This window comes from Dermacentor albipictus, chromosome 5 (assembly GCF_038994185.2).
Source record: "Dermacentor albipictus isolate Rhodes 1998 colony chromosome 5, USDA_Dalb.pri_finalv2, whole genome shotgun sequence".
Lineage (NCBI taxonomy): Eukaryota > Metazoa > Arthropoda > Arachnida > Ixodida > Ixodidae > Dermacentor > Dermacentor albipictus.
In genome coordinates, this window is record NC_091825.1 from 57489781 (window position 1) to 57507732 (window position 17952).

The 17952-nt window shown below is 49.6% G+C and overlaps 1 protein-coding gene across 2 annotated transcripts in view; it reads right to left on the reverse strand.

Moving 5' to 3' along the window:
* Positions 1-17952, reverse strand: part of LOC135911176 (uncharacterized) — a 330618-nt gene that overhangs the window by 175266 nt on the left and 137400 nt on the right. For both annotated transcript variants that reach the window (XM_065443366.2, XM_065443367.2), the window contains exon 10: positions 15480-15625. In XM_065443366.2, the coding sequence (XP_065299438.2) occupies positions 15480-15625 (146 nt within the window). The remainder of the gene's footprint in view (positions 1-15479; positions 15626-17952) is intronic.

Here is a 17952-nt window from a genome sequence, read left to right on the forward strand (position 1 = left end):
GCCACAATCTACCGCTTTCCTGAGGACGAAACAGGAAATGGCCGAAGTAGATCCACTCCTGTCTATTAAGATGTTATTGCTGGTGGCTGTGTTGGTTGCAGAAGGCATGCTGGTTTGAAAAGCGGTGTTTTGCGCATTTGACAATCTCGGTACGATTTGAAATAGGGCTGCACTGACTTCATCAGCTTCGGCCAGTAATATTGGTGCAAGGGTTGGCGCATTCTCGCCAGAGCACTAGTAACGCCTAAGTGACCAGCTGAAGGGTGATCATGGCAAGCTTCTAAGATCGCAGCTCACGGCGATGAAGAGTAGAAACGTTTCGCCACTAGGGTCGAAGTTTCGTTTGTAGAGGATGCTGTTCTTGAAGACATAAAAACAAAATCCACATACGTAAACTCGAGGAAATTTCACTTGTCGAACCTCCAGGTGCTGGATGATCAGAAGTAATTCCGGGTAAGCACGCTGGTGATGAGCCATTTCAGATGTGTTCACAGCCCCAAGGAACGAGAAATCTCTTGCTCGTATTCAGGAGACGTAGATTCGATCCGTGCGCGTGAAAAGCAATCAGCATGATTGTCCTTGAGACCAGCTTTGCAAACGACCCTGATATCATTTTCCTGCAGACGCACGCTCCTTCTTGCGAGTCTTCCAGAAGGGTCCTTGAGGTTCGCCAGCCAGGACATTTATTGGTGGTCGCTGATGTCCCGAAACGATCTGCCGTACAAGTAACACCGGAACCTGATGACAGCCCACAAAACCGCCAGGCATTCCTTTTCTGTAGGTGAGTAATTTGTCTCGGCTTTCGATACAGTACGACTTGCATGTGCAATGACTTTTTCTCTCCATTCTGCGACTGTTACTCCCGTTGATGTAGATGCCTGTTTCAGCATACTCATCGAAATGGGCAAGTATGCAAGGTCTCCGCGCACATCGTCGCAGCTCAGAAAAGGCGTCTTCTTGTTCTTTCTACCACAAGAAAGGAATATTTTCTTTTGCAAGTTGCGTGAATTGTTCAGCAATTTGAGAAAAGCTTTCTACGAAACACCTGCACTACGCACACAGTCTCAGGAAACGTCTGATAGCTTTTTTATCTCTAGGCTTAGGGAACTTATTTACTGCCGTGATCTTCTCGGAGTCCGGCCGGACCCCTTCAGCACTGACAATGTGTCGGAGAAAGCTGAGCTGGCGAAAACCGAAGTGACATTTTTCGGGTATTATGATCAATCCCGCTACGCGAATGGCATCCATAACTGCTCTCAGTCGCTGCATGTGCTGCTCGAATGTAGTGGAAAAGATCACCACATCATCAACGTAGGCGAAGCACGACTCCCATTTGAGTCTGGAGAGAACCGTGTCCATCATCCACAGGAAGGTGGGGGACGCGGAACACAGACCAAATTGAAACAGCTTAAACTCGTACAGATGCCGTTCTTTCGCGATTTCGCTGGTGCACTTCTATTTGACAGTACCCGCTTTTAAGATACAAATCAGAGAAGAAGTGAGCATCGCGTATTTTCTCAAGGTGTCGTCAATGCGTGGGAGGGGATATGCATCCTGCATCGTGGCGAGATCTCATGAGTTGCCTGTAATCAACACAAAAGCGTAGGGTTTTTTTTAAACATCGGGGATGCCCAGGTTCTACTGGATGGCTGGATTACGTCTTCCTTAAGCATTTCCTGTACTTGCCTGCATATCGCTTCCATTTCTTTTGGAGCCACTTGGTACGGGTAATGGCGCACTGGTCTTACAGGTTCTTCGACACAACGTGGTGTTTTGCATCCTGCGTACGCTGGACTTTCGATAACGTAGAGAATCATTCAGCGAACTCTTTGACCGAGGTCACAATCACATGTGTTTGTGGTGATATCTCTCGATCAATATCTATAGATGCAAGGACACTGTCTAAAGCCACAGAGGATGGTGATGGTGTATGGAGAGGTGATACATCGGTAACTTGTACATAGTCATGAAGAGTTGCTATGGCTGTTCCCTTCACCACGTGTTGTGCATCATTGCCGAAGTTGGTCAAGAAGACATCCGCACATCCGTTACGCAGGTAAACAGGACCCCTACCACGCATACTTGCTTTTCCAGTAGCACCCTGACATTTCCGTCTGCAAGCCCCTCATATCCGCTAAATTCACTCCTTACAACTACTCACACTGCACCATGCCGACACCGTCAAGTGTTCACCCACAATATGCAGAGAGGAAATATGCGGCGGTACCACAATAGAAATAGTAACAGCATTTTCCGTGGAAAACAACACGCGGGGTTCTTGCCCGTCGATGATTGCGCCATTTGCTTGTATAACAGTTCATAACCCAGGAGCATATCACGCTAACACTCGGGGAGAACACTAAAGCTCCTCACGTAAATAAAGCCTTTAACTTCGATTCTTGCTGTGCACCTTCCTAGGGGCTCGTATAAATGTCCCCCGGCTGTACGTATTGGAGACCAGGTCCAATGGATAAATACCTTTTTTGACTTTCTGGAGAGTACACTGCTAATACCTGAATAGTCCGCACCAGTGTCTATCGATGCAGTCATTTGGAAGTCGTCGACAGTGACATGCAACTCAGAAGTAACGTAGCCATCACTGCATTTGTTCGTCGCTGCGTCACCACCGTCGCCTCGTCGGATTAGCGATGGAGGGCTTTTGGTTTTCCGTGCTTTAGTGGCCTTGACTCCATAAGTCGCTGGCTCTAGTTTTCCCGTCGCGGATTTCGCCTCGGTGAAATGGAGGATGGGCACGGACTCGGCGACCGACAACGCATAGGCACTGCCGGTCACGGTTCATGTTGCTGGGGGTTCGGAATACTTTGGCGCGCTGAGAGGAATGCTTCTATCGGCGCTCACCGTTTCGAGGGCAAGGTTAATTTGTAGAGAACCTGATACAGATTACTGACATTCTTGATACAGGTTACTAGCCTCTCCACAGTGGTGGCAGAAAAAGCGCCAATCTTCTGTTCGTCATACATCGCTTTTACGGGGTCTTCCGCCATGGGCGGCATACTGCAAGGAAGCATCTGGTGCATGGCTGTAGTTAGTGCAGAGTAAGTGCGTCAAATGTCCTTCTGTAAAACTTGGGCATATCATATCCGCAGCTGACGCTCTGGTTGTGCTAGGGACCGTACGTTAGTCTCTGACTCACAAATTACTTGCCGCACTTCGCGTACAACATCTGCAAGTCAGGGTATCGTAGAAGGGCTTTGAGCTAGCTGCAATTCCTGCAGATCTTACCTTACGACAGACTTCACTACTTAAAGTAGCACGTCGATGTTTGAGAGGGCTCCTGAACCAACGTCTAATGATGCGACGTTTGCCTCTCTGTTGTACTGCCTCGCACACTAATGCAGCGTCTTCTCCATCGTCATCGCTTCTGCTAAGAATTTGGCTACAGTGCGGGCGGATAACTAACCAGCCCGGGAAAGTGTTCTCGTTTCACACAGCGCATTAGGCGCCGCAGTTTCTTGTCCTCGGCTACGGTTGAATCGGCTCGGCGAAAGAGGGGGGCATCTCTTAAATGTATATGGTCACACTTTCAATGTTGCTTTGGTGCCTCGCCTGAAGAGCAGCTTCCGCCCTCTCTCTGCGGTCCGTGCTCGGATACCTACCGAGCACCTCTCGTCTTAACTCATCCCTCGACGACCACAACGCTTCGTCGTCTTGAAGCCACGTGCGTGCAGATTCCTCCAGCGGGAAGTACTCATAACGCAGTTTCTTCGTTTCGTCCCAACCGTTACATATGGCGAAATGCTTGAAGTTTTCGAGCCAGTTCTCACCATCCTCAAATGTGTCTCCGTGAAAAGATTCTGGCGTCCCGATTGAACACATCACAGCGTGAGATGGGGTCACTTCAGTAGCGATCCCAATAGCACCTAGTCTGACTATCGCCGCTGCCCTTGATGAATCGACAAGAGGACCAAAACTCGGGTGGCTCACCTCGTATGCGTTGACTTGTGCGTCGGCGCACAGGAGTTAACTCCGTTGGCTGCAACATTTGAGGATGCGGGATTCTTTTCCCGGCATATGTGTTGCTTGGAATCGTACTCTGAACGTCCACCAGAAATGTAACCAACAGTTACGCCAGCCGTTTCTCAGGAAAACTGATTTATTCTGGGCGAACTTGCACCCATGAGCTCAAGAGACTTAACACTCAGAAAAACTAGAAAATAGGCCTCGGGTTTCGATTCTTCGGAGGTCGCCCTCTGTCATATGTAGGAGGCATGCCGCGCATAAAGAAAGGAGATGACGATGTGCACGTATCAGTGCACATAGAGGTGCGTCACCCGAGCTGTGATCGAGGGAAAAGCGGCGCCCGGATGGCATTATCGACGTGACTCTGGGTCAAGAAGGTTGTAGCGTCAGCATCGCACTGGCGACTGAAGCCATGGAGGTTCGGTCAAGTCCGTGACGCTGGCGGTCTAGGGTGTGGCCGTCGACCTCGGCGACGTTCGAGCGAGGCTCCTTTGACGTGCTGAAACATCGCACGGCAGCGCCGGGAACTCAAGGCAGGATACCCTTTCAGAGGCAGACCAACCCGTAGGATAGTCTCAGGAGCGTTTCGTCGGTACTCGAAGAAGTAGCGGCGGAACCCGAAGTTAGGCCTAATGAGTGAGGCCGGGGTGCCACGTCACCGATGGAGTTCGGGATATCGGCATAAGAGATGGGCGAGTTGACTGGCCAACACTAGGCAGCAACGTTCACGGAGTCGGTGAGAACACCGACAATGACGAAGATCCGACACGCATCGGATTGGGAAGATCCGTTCGACGACGAAAGTCAGAAAGAACGGTTCTTTCAAGTAGCGTCGCAGCCATATGCTGGGGTTGCCTGACTTTCGTGTGGAAAATGCCAAGGACTAACGTAGACGGGATAAGGACATGTTTAGTGATTATTAAGTAGGCTACATAAGTGTTACCATTCCTTCATTGTGTTTGAGTTGGAGCGAATTTTATTTTGAATTTGGGGTACAGTATGATTAAAATCTGTTTGCTGCGCTGCTCTGCGTATCCAAACCCATCTTTTGTAACATCCGCACGCCACGAGATCGGTGACACACGACCACTGGCGAGCGTGACAGGATCCGTTAGAGGATAAGTACCAGGATTTGCTCCAGCATACCTTCCAGGATTCTATTCTGGCCCTGTCACTGATCTTGGTGGTTTAGAGATGGAATGGGAACGTTTGGCGGCGATAGCTAAAGATTTACAACTGTCGAAAGATGAGACGATGACGTTCTTCGAGTATACTCAACAAGAAAAAGAGACGCAACATGGACGAGCGGGCGAAGAAATTGAAAAGAGAAAAATAAATTTTGGAGTTAAAGATCAAACTAGCAGAGATGGGCGCAGGCTGTCGCAATGGCATGAGAACACCTGGATCGGCGTCATCTGACTCAGCTTCTTCCAGGACTAGACAGATTTGCCCTATGAAATTGATGGCACCTTTCGATGAGCGGGGGGATGACCTGGATGCGTATTTGCATCGGTTTGAAAGGATAGCAGTCGGGCAAGGCTGGGAGAGAAGCATGTGGGCTAACGCTTTGGGTCTGCGTTTAGCAGGTGATGCTCTGTGTCTTTAGGCGTACGCCAGCAGAGGGGTCATGACACTATGACAAGGTGTAGAAAACTTTATTCCAGAGATTCAGGTTGACCGCAGAAGGATTACGGAATAAGTTTCGGTCATGTAAGTCTGAAGTTTCAGAAACAGACAAGCAGTTCGCGTATTATCTAACAAATTCTTTCGAGAGGTGGATATAGCCGTCCGAGACCGAAAAAAAGGTATGAAGGGGTTCGCGACAAAGTCGTGGGTGAACAATTTCTTGCCAGGTGTAGCAGCAGGTTGGCAATATTCCTTAAAGAGAGAAGACTACAAACTGTGGAACAGATGGCAGAACAAGCCGACCAGTTCGTAGAGGCACATAGATTGAGAAACTTGGGAAAGGGCAACAAAGATGCGCACATGACAGCAGTGGAAAAGACGAAGAAACAGGGGCAATGTAGTATACAAAGGGGACCACAGAGATGCTTTATATGCAACCGATTAGATCATTTAGCAGTGAACCGCTGAGTGAGAGGTAATCGTCACGAAGCACTGGTGGTTTGCCAGTTGTGCCAAAAGAAACGTCACAGGGCAGACGAATGCAGGAGTACATCCGTATATAAGATGGCATGTGTAATGAGATCAAGAGAACGACAGAAAGCTGAGCTATTTGGTAAGGATTCATTATGCAAAATTATTATTATTATTATGCATTATCCAGTTCTACGTGGGGCAAACGAGGTAGTGTATCAATCGGAGGCTAATGGAGCATAAAAGGTCGTTATCCGGTGGATCGCCGTCTAATCATTCCCTACATTGCCAAAATTGTAACAGCACGCCATAGTTAGATGAATGCCCGATATTGTACAGGCACAAGAATGAAGATACGAATTTTGTGGTAGAGGCATGGCATATCATTAAAGGTAGAAGTGCGGGCCTGAGTGAACCTTCGATTACATAGGCAAGAGATTAAGTGCCTAAACAGCTATCTCTCACGTAGGCCGGCACATGTACCCAGCTGACACGTGGTGATACCATTCCAGAGCATGCGCAGGTGAGTTTTCGGTCTTCTTTCCTTTTTCGCCTCAGTGCTCCCTTCAGTTGATAATCGGCGTTCGTGTTGTTGACTTCTCTTGTGCCCTGTCTGCACGCCTCACCATTTTTGCATAAAGATATCAAAATAGATTCAAATATAGATACCCTTATATACAGGGCTGGTCACAGCTAGATGTGTGGAGGACTCCCTTTATGATTTGACTGCGGGAGATGTACCTGGGGTGAGGAAGGCAGACGACCTAGACCCAAGTTGGAAGAGGACAAGGAAGAACGTGTAAGAGAAAGAACACTCAGAAGCGCAAAAAGAGGAGAAGCAACAGACAGATGTAGCGGCTGTAGTACAAATACAAGCAAGCAGTATTGGTACCAAACCTCTGACATCATTGCCGGCTACAGCCATTCATGAATTAAACATAACCGCAGCAGAATTTAAAGAATTACGCAACGAGGATGAGTCGATACGAAAGTGTGAACTAAAAACAGGGGAACTGGTGCGAACGAAAAAGAGCAGGACAGTAGTGGAGTTTATAAAGAAGAATAGTATGTTGTACTGGAAGTGTGCGTTTAGTTCAGGTAAAGAAGTACTATAGTTGATGGTCCCGAAGGAGCTGAGGGATACAGTACTGAACATAGGGCACGCTAGTGTAATGACTAGGTCACCAATGAATAAAGAACACGTTAGAAAGGACCACAGAAGAGTTCTTTTGGATCGGGGTGCAGAGTGATATGAAACGGCATGTGAAATCATGTGATGTATACCAAAGAACGGTGGCTAAGGGACGTGAAGGAAAGGAGATATAAAAGGGGAAGAACTTGGAGAGGACTACTGTTTGCATGGTGATTGCTGAAGAGAAGGACCACGGGGAGGTGCACACTTACATCGATAAGTGTTATATATATATATATATATATATATATATATATATATATATATATATATATATATATATTTATTTATATATAATGAAATGGGGTTTATGTAGCTCGTTCGAGGGATCGCAGGTAGCTCTAGATCACGAGTCCTAGCGCTTCGCATCAATAACCCGCGCTCGTGTGTCGCGCCGCAGCGGTGGCAGTCCGCACAGTGCCACATGCATATTACCCACTACAACTACAATGCCACATGCATATTACCCGCTACAACTTCCCCCGGGGCGAAGAGGAGCCATCCTGGCGACCTAAGGCGATGATACGATAAGGGGGTCGTGGTACGGCTTCAGGCGGCTGACGTGAACAGTCTCGCGGCCGCGGCGGCGTTTGTCCGAAGATGGCGTCACCGGTTCGACCGCATAACTCACAGGCGAATTACACGCGACGATCCGGTACGGACCTTGATATTTCGGGGCAAGCTTTGGGCTAAGGCCTGGAGCTTGGAAGGGCAGCCGAAGCCAGACGTGAGAGTCCAGTTGGCGGCACTCTTCAGCATGGCGAGCAACTTCGGAAAGAGGGGTGAATTCAGAGGCATCCGGGTGATATGGTAGTACGGTGTCGAGGGTAGTGGATGGTTCACGCCCATAAAGAAGGAAAAATGGTGAGAAGCCTGTGGTAGCCTGAACGGCGGTATTGTATGCGTACGTCACAAAAGGGAGGACATCGTCCCAATTGGAATGATCCGACACAACATACATGGTGAGCATGTCCCCAAGGGTGCGGTTGAATCGTTCCGTTAGACCGTTAGTTTGTGGGTGATACGCCGTAGTGGTGCGGTGAATAGTGCGGCACGCGGCGAGTAGCTCATTAATAACTTCGGACGAGAAGACACGGCCTCGGTCACTGAGCAGTTCTCGCGGTGCGCCGTGCCGTAAGACGAAATGCCGTAAGATGAATGCGGCGACGTCGCGAGCAGTAGCAAAAGCAAGTGCAGCAGTTTCAGCATATCTTGTCAGGTGGTCTACTGCGACAATTATCCAACGATTTCCGGTAGCACCGCATGGAAGAGGCCCATAAAGGTCGATGCCAACCCGATCAAAAGGACGTGCAGGACACGGTAAAGGTTGCAGAGGGCCTGTCGTATGAGAAGATGTCTTGCGTCGCTGACAGGCTGCACATGACTGAATGTTTTGCGGACATAAGAATACATGCCGCGCCAGTAGTACCGCTGGCGGAGCCGCTCGTAGGTTTTCAGGACGCCAGCATGAGCTTGTTGTGGGTCTGCATGGAAATACGTGCATACGTCGGAACGCAAATGGCGAGGGATGACTAGTAGCCATTTGCGACCGTCGGGCTGATAGTTTCGACGGTACAAGATGGCGTCCCGTAGCACGAAGTGGGTGGCTTGGCGATGAATGGCTCGAGGGCATGTAGACGTTGAAGAACTGCTAAGAATGTCAATGAGAGACACAATCCACGGATCTTTTCTCTGTTCAGACGGCATGTCAGTAACAGCAAGCGTAGCAACCGGGCACTCTATGGATGAAGGTGGCATTTCGTCGGATCGCATGGGCGCACGGGAGAGCGAATCTGCATCAGAATGTTGGCGCCCGGATCGACAAATGACGCGAATGTCAAATTCTTGGACCCGAAGAGCCCAACGTCCAAGACGCCCCGACGGGTCTTTCAGTGACGCAAGCCAGCAGAGCGCGTGGTCGTCTGTCACAACGTCGAACGGACGGCCATACAAGTAAGGACGAAATTTGTTTAAGGCCCAAACTATAGCTAAACATTCTTTTTCCGTGACAGAATAATTGGATTCTGCCTTCGTGAGAGCACGACTCGCATATGCAACCACATATTCTGGAAAGCCAGGCTTCCGTTGTGCAAGGACGGCCCCAAGACCAACGCCGCTGGCGTCGGTATGAACTTCAGTCGGTGCACTCGGGTCGTAGTGGCGTAGAACAGGCGGTGAGGTAAGCCGACGACGCAAAGTGATGAAGGCTTGGTCACACGCCGGAGTCCAGTCGCGAAGGGCACCAGAGCCAGCCAGGAGCTTCGTCAGGGGAGCGATGATGCAGGCAAAATTGCGCACAAAGCGGCGAAAATAAGAGCAAAGACCGACGAAACTGCGGAGCTCTTTCACTGTAGTCGGCCGCGGAAATTCTGCGACAGCACGAAGTTTGTCAGGGTCGGGAAGGACGCCGTCTTTGGACACGACATGGCCAAGTATGGTCAGCTGGCGGGCTCCGAAGCGGCACTTTTTCAAGTTAAGTTGAAGGCCGGCGGTGGTAAGGCAAGTAAGAACTTCGCGTAGACGAGAGAGGTGAGTGGTGAAATCAGGGGTGAAAACTACCACGTCGTCTAAATAACACAAGCACGTCTTCCATTTGAGGCCTCGTAGAAGATTGTCCATCATCCTTTCGAATGTCGCGGGTGCATTGCAGAGGCCGAATGGCATTACGGTAAACTCATACAGGCCATCAGGCGTAATAAAAGCTGTCTTGGAGCGGTCGGATTCATCCACTGGCACTTGCCAATAGCCCGATCGCAAGTCCAAAGAAGAAAAGAATTCGGCACCATGAAGACAATCTAGGGCGTCATCTATGCGCGGTAGAGGATAGACATCTTTTCGTGTAATCTTGTTGAGGCGACGATAGTCCACACAGAAACGAATCGAGCCATCTTTTTTCTTAATGAGTACTACAGGAGATGACCAAGGGCTGCAGGATGGCTTGATAACACCACGTTCAAGCGTGTCTTCAACTTGCTCGGCGATGACACGACGCTCGGTGGATGACACGCGGTACGGAGGCTGGCGTAATGGTGCGTGGTGTCCCGTATCAATGTGGTGAGAGACGGTACTTGTGCGGCCTAATGATGCTTGGTTGCAGTCAAAAGAGGCGTGAAAATCATTTAAAAGAGTAAGAAGCCGCTCACGTTGTGTCGGCTCGAGGTCATCGGCAATACAGCGACAAAAAACATCCGGTGGTACGCGGTTAGATGGCACATGGGGTGCCAGTGTTGTTACGTTGGCAGTATCCACGTCGTCGGGAACAGGGAAATGCACAATAACGTCAGCGTCCACAGTCTGGATGGTACCAATAGTCTCGCCACAGTGCAAAGCCAAAGTGTACGAATTTGGGTTAGAAATCAGTATTTCTGCAGCCCCATGGTGAACCGTGAGGAGAGCGAAAGGCAACAATATAGGCTGGCGGCGAATGAAGACGGCAGCGGGTGAAAACATGACCGTCGCTTCGGCAAGCGATGCGCATGAAAGAGGGACAAATACCGCGCTGTGAGGGGGAAGGTCAGTATCTGAAGCTACACAGATCCTGGTTACATCATGAACTTGAAAGTCGTGAGATGGCATATCGCACAGAACGGAGAACTGAACCTCAGCACGTGCACAGTCAATGACGGCCTGATGGCGCGACAGAAAATCCCAACCGAGAATCACATCGTGGGAGCAACAAGTTAGCACAAAGAAATCAATCGGATACAAAATGTCTCGAATCAACACCCTGGCAGTGCACATAGCGACTGGCTGAACTTGCTGTGCACTGGCTGTTCTAAGCAATAATACCGAAGGCATCATGGTCACTTTCCGTAATTCACGGCAGAGTTTCTCACTAATCACAGATACAGCAGCACCTGTATCGACGAAGGCAAGACATTTGATGCCATCAACAGACACTTCAATAACGTTAGCGGGGGAAAAACGAGGACTTTGATGTTCCGACGATGACGCAGTTCGTGCCTCAGGAACTGCGGAAATCAGTTTTCCGCCTCAGTAGTACTGGCACTGGGCCTACGACGCATGGGTGAGAGTGAGCGCCGACGAGGGGAAGGTGAGCGACGAGTATTGTAGAGCTGTGACTGCGGTGCTGGTATGTCATCAGCAGCGTAGACTTCCGGTGGTGGTCGCTGAGGCATACGGTATGGTCGGAAGCCGGAGCTGGGTGGTCGCGAGGTGCCCACGAAGGCCGGCAAGCGCCGGCGGCAGAAGCGCGCTACATGTCCCGGTGTACCGCAGGCATAGCATATTGGGCGGTTGTCAGGAGTACGCCAAGGATTTGTGCCTTGCTGCTGTGCGCTGAAAAAGGGAGCGACCTGCTGGCGAGGCGAGGGCGGATGAGAGAACACCGGCTGGAGAGGCGCTGAAGGCGGAGGAGAGAATCCCGGCAGACGAGGCGCCCGTGCAGCGGCTTCAGCATACGTCAGAGGCGCGGCCACGGGAGCCGGCTGACACGGAGGTGGAAGAGCTTCGGTCACTTGCTCTTGAATTACCTGTCGGATCGCTGGAGCCAAATATTGAGAAGGCTTCTCCGTGGTCGGCAAAATCGAGAGCTGTCGCGCGACCTCCTCGCGCACAAATTCTTTTATTTGCGTCAGCAAAGTTGTGTGGTTGTCGCCAATAACCAATGCTGCCAACGAATCTTCCGTAGGCGGTGGGCGCCGAGCTAAGATGCGTTGTTTCCGTAGCTCGTCAAAACTTTGGCACAAGTTGATAACTTCCGCCACGGTACGCGGATCCTTCGCTAGCAACATTTGAAATGCGTCCTCATCAATGCCTTTCATAATCTGTTTTATCTTGTCCTGCTCCGCCATTGACGGATTCACGCGCTTACACAGGTCAATGACATCTTCGATGTAACTTGTGAACGTTTCACCGTGATGTTGCGCGCGCCCCCGTAAGCGTTGTTCTGCGCGAAGCTTGCGCACAGCGGGGCGCCCGAACACTTCTGTGAAACTTGTCTTGAATCTGCTCCACGTTGTGAAATCGTGTTCGTGGTTTCGGAACCAGAGGTTCGCGACGCCGGTTAAGTAAAACAGCACCTTGTGCAACTTTGTGACGTCGTCCCACTTGTTATGCTGGCTCACCCTTTCGTAAGATGACAACCAATCCTCCACGTCATGATCATCGGTGCCGCTAAAGATGGCAGGATCACGCTGGCGCAATGCACCGGAAACGATGACCGTCGGAGGCTGTGGTGCATCTTCCTGGGTGGTTTCGTCAGGCATGGTCGCAGCAGTCGGTAGCGTCCGGCTTCGGAGTTCCAGTTTTCGAGGTTACCCCGCACCTCCACCAAATGAAGTGGGGTTTATGTAGCTCGTTCGAGGGATCGCAGGTAGCTCTAGATCACGAGTCCTAGCGCTTCGCATCAACAACCCGCGCTCGTGTCTCGCGCCGCAGCGGTGGCAGTCCGCACAGTGCCACATGCATATTACCCGCTACAATATATATATATATATATATATATATATATATATATATATATATATATATATATATATATATATATATATATATATATATGTATATAAGTATATAAAGGGGTCAGACATGGAGACACAATTTCTCCAATGCTATTCACTGCGTGCTTGGAAGAAATATTCAAGCTATTAAACTGGGCATATTTAGGAGTAACGGTCAACGGTGAATACCTCAGCAACCTCTGGTTTGCCGGTGACATTGTTCTACTCAGCAACACTGTAGAAGAGTTAAAACAAATGATTGAGGACCTTAACAGAGAGGGTATAAGAGTGGGGCGGAAGATTAATATGCAGAAGACCAAGATAATAACGAATAATCTGGCAAGAACAAGAATTCAGGATTGCCAGTCAGCCTCTATTGGCGGCGAGGAGTTACGGAGTCGCCACCTATCGGAAGCGCCTCGCTGGCGTAGAATGAGGGATCACGTGGCACGTTCCTCATAGGTTTTGCTGTCAGCGGTCACTGAAAACACCATGCGCGAGCTCTCCCGGACATTTCTGTAAGTATTTTCCAAACGAGAGAAGTTTCTTACTGTCTAAATAATAATCTTGGGCAAACTGCAAGCACACAATCGTTTACAGACGCTATCTCTTTACCGAATACGTACAGTGAACGCCACTGCGCGCGGTTGCCGCGATGCAGTCTCCCGAACCGGCTTCTTGCGTGAAAAGTAGGTAAAAGCCGAGAGCAAACTATGTGAAATAGGTTCTTATAGTGTTTGTATAACTAAATGGAGCTTAATAGAACGAAGCCTCAATGCAGCGATCACGCAGATTCGCAGCGACCGACTGCGCGTCTGCATGCTTGTCCGCGCACTGTTTCGATTTCTCCGCACGCGCGTTTTCTCACTGTGCCATGAACTTTAGGCCGCACAATATTAGCATTTCACAGTATACAAGCAACCATTGTTGCGTGGGCGCTATCAGAGCTGTTCGAAAATAATTTCATTGTAGAGACTTCAACACCTACGGGGACTGTAATGTGCCGTCGCGACGATTCAATCTTTCTTTCTTGTAAATTCTTTGAGCTTTCAATATTATTCCTCGAGTTGCGTCGCACTGTATGTTTATCGGTGTTCTCAGCGTGCAATTTCCCGCTGCTCCATTTTTGTAATCCAGTGCATTAATTCATAACACAAACATGACCATATGCCATGCTTTTTTTAAAATGTGCTTCTAACCGCTGCCTTTCCACTCCACTGAACTTGCCAGTATCTATAGCATCGACAAGTTCATAGACCAAACCGTCATGACATTAGTCGGGCAGCGGACTCGGGCGAGCGTCTCAGTGCGCGTTTTCAGAACATCGCAGACCGGGCGCCGTAGCAGAAGTCATCCTCGCGTCTGTGCTTGCTGCATACCCGAGTTGTAGCCGATGACTGTTTGCCGGTTTTATGTTTTGCGAGCCAAGCTTCACGCAGCGTCTTGTCCTGCGGCTACGTGTGAATAAGGCTGACACCGGCCTCCGTTACGTGCGTCCGGCCCTGCGGCACCGAGCAGTAGCCGACCATGTTGCGTGCCTTCAAAGGCAGCCACTACCTATTGTAGTGCTTCGAAGCGTTGTCAAGGAGACACTCGAAGCGGGGAAATTTCGCCACGAAATGAGGACCGCAGCGTACGAGGGAATTTAAACTCGTTTTCAGCTCGCTTCGGCGCGCCCGAAGCAGCCGACGCGGCCGCTATGTCCACGTGATCCCTCCTAGCACGTCACGCCGACGGTGGCGCCAGCTTTTCCAGCGGTGGAGCTCGAGGCCAATAGTCTGTGAAGGAGTATACGTGTACCTAGGTCCACTAATCGCAGGGGACCCTGACCATGAGAAGGAAATTCACAGCAGAATGAAATAGGTTGGTTCACATACGGCCGACATAGTGAGCTCCTTACTAGAAGCGTACCAATATCATTGACAAGGAACGTATACAATCAGTGCATTTTACCGGTGATGAGATATGGGGCAGAGACTTGGAGACTGACAAAGAAGCTTGAGAACAAGTTAAAGACTGCGCAAAGAGTGGTGGAACGAAGAATTCCAGACATAACTTTAAGAGACAGAAAGAGAGCATCTTGGATCAGAGAGCAAACGGGTATAGACGACGTTCTAACTGACATGAATAGAAAAATAAGGCTTTGGGCAGGTCATGTAATGCGCAGAGTAGATAACCGTTGGACCATTAGGGCGACAGAATGGGTACCAAGAGAACCGAAGCGCAGTAGAGGCTGACAGAAAACTAGGTGGTGTGACGAAATGAGAAAATTGCGGGTGCTAGTTGGAATCAGCTGGCGCAAGAACGGGGTGATTGGTGATCGCGAAGAGAGGCCTTCGTCCCTGCAGTGGACATAAAATAGGCTTATTATTATTATTATTATTATTATTATTATTATTATTATTATTATTATTATTATTATTATTATTATTATTATTATTATTATTATCTTTATCCTGTATCATTTTCATCTCAAGCAGATATGATCTCTATATCTTGTATCGGTATTGTGGTACAACATTAAAGCATCTCTGTCCAAGTCTGAGGACCTGCACGTGGTACACGTCGTGGTACCATTGGTTCTACGCCCTCCACTGAATTCGCAGCACCTCTGATTCGGTGCTAGGAAAAAAAGTAACTACGAAATCAAACACCTCTTTGTGCAACGACTACAAATACAGCATATATGATGCGGCCAAAAATTGCGAAGCTATGGCGGGAAATGTATTGAAGCGGCAAGTCCTTACGTTCGCACCCAAGTTTCAAGGTACCCATCAAGGCCAAGTAGATAATTCGGATGTGCCATCCTGACCATGCTGTCGTCTTCTAGATAGTCCAGGTGAAGGTCTTCGAAGGGTTTGAAGTATTGTTGCCAGTTCCATGTCTGAGTACCCTGGAGGAGAAAGAAACGTGAATGGGGGCAGGCGAGAAAGAAGGACATCCACACGTAATGATGCACGTGATGCTCATATGGCCCAAACTAACAGAAGTCCTATACCATCTACTGCAGTGGGAAATTACGATGGATCGTAAATAAGTGCGTCCATCACATTGTAGTATGCCAAGCTACAGCGTACTCTCTTGAAAGAGAGCAGTTGTCGCATAAAGACCCTTTCCGAACTTTCTACTGAGTCGTCCTAACTACAGTACATATAAATTTCGACATAGTGGAAGGAATAACGTCGCATTTTTATCCTTAAGTAGGCTTGAATCACCGACAAAAACCAAAAGTAAAATCAATAGTATGTGACTAATGGCATCACGATGAACAACATATCTACTGCGACCGGAACACGGCTTGTCGAAAATCCCGCCAAGCGTGGAATAGCCGTTAGTAAATCAGTCATGCGTAGCAGTACACCGCATCCTGAAGTGAACTAGAGTAATATCGGACAAGCAAGGGTGATAAAGTGGCCCGCAGTTCAGATTCCCGTTCTTGATGGGAAAGCCTCAACTGGCCTTTGGCCGAAAACGCCGATGCTTGTATATTCTATCAGTGAAGCAGCGCTTTAAGTCCCATCGGCTGCGACGCCACATCATGAGCGCACCTCGACTGAGTTCCCATTGGCTGTGAAGCCATGTCACGAGCGCGCCTGGACAGAGCAGGCGCGGGCGAAAGCAAACACCTGCTGCTGCAGTAGCGCGAGACGTGTTGCGTGAAGAGAAAGGGCACTGCCCCGAAGCCACATCACCCTCGATCTCATTTTCGGTAGCCTGTGTTGTCCGCGCGTTCCTTGGGCGCGCACGCTCTCGCTTGCCATGTCACGAGCACGCCTCGAAAGAGCAGCGCGGGTGAAAGTGAACACGTGCTGCTGCAGTTGCAGTAGCCCGAGAGGTGCTGCATGAAGGAAAGGGCATTGCGGCGACGCCACGATACCCTCGCTTTCATTTTCGGAAGCCTGTGTTGTCCGCGCGTTCCTTGGCCGCGCATGCTCTCGCTTGCAAAGTCACGAGCGCGACTCGAAAGAGCAGCGCCGGCGAAAGCGAACACGTGTTGCTGCAGAAGCGCGAGAGATGTTGCGTGAAGGGAAAGGGCATTGCCGCGAAGCCACATCACCCTCGATCTCGTTTTATCTAGCCTGTGTTGTACGCGTTCTTTGGGCGCGCACGCTCCCACGTGCGTTCTAAGTTCACTTCGGTGAGACCGAATCAACAATTTCGACGACGCTTATGCTTCTCCTTGAAATGACCCCTCATCAGGTCTGGCCATTTTGAGCTGACAAGCGCAGCGCATACATTGCGCGATAACGATACTGTCTGCAAAGTATTGCTTCGCTACGAGCCGTGGAAAGGATCTGAAATTTCAAACCGAACGCCGTTTTTCCTTCTCCTCGCGGCGGCCGTGCTCCAAGCCTGAGGATGACGTACTCGCGTCCCTGCGCCTACGTACTCGAGTCCGCAGTGTGACGTTACTCGTAGTGACACGTGGCTTCGAGAATTTTTCAATACATTTGTTAATTGTGTGGTCTGTTGCTTGAATTGACGAACTAACGTTTAGAGGAATATTAAAATACAGAAACGGAATGTCTGCATGTTTTTTGCTTTACTTCACACCGAAGCAAGCGAGATGTACTTCCACTTCGTCTGCTTGTTCCCATGGTCGTGCGGTCACGTGCGTAGGTACCAACACTAGGCTATTTTCTACCATGTTCCAGCGGTGGTGATCATGGTCTGCGATCCGCTTATTCTGCCACAGTATTCATGTAGTACTCAATGATACCGCTAGTCATGCGTGCTTGTGCACAGCGCGCAAAATCGTGTGCTGCGCCAAACGATAACAGCTCGCGCGTAACGCCGCCAGTGAAATGCGCAACACCGAAAAAAAAACCGAGGAGAAATTTTAAAAAATTGGCAGTGGTTAGCTCGGCTATGCCAGGATATACGTAGCGCTATATATGTAGCGATATACCTGCAGCTGCGAAGCAACTGACCATGTCGGCGGTAAGACCTGCGACGCAGCAGAGGTGCCAAGAATACCTGGTTCCCGACAGGCCGCCATTGGAATCAGGACCTGGCAACGTTTAACGCTAGAAAGTTATTTAGTGACGCGAGTGTAGCGGTGCTATTGGAGGAATTAGAGGGCTGGAATAGGATATAGTAGGGCTCAGTGAAGTTCGGAGGACGAAAGAAGCACATAAGTGCTAAAAAGCGGGCACGTCCTGTGCCACCGGGGCTTAGCGGAGAGACGAGAAGTAGGAGTCGGATTGCTGATTACTAAGC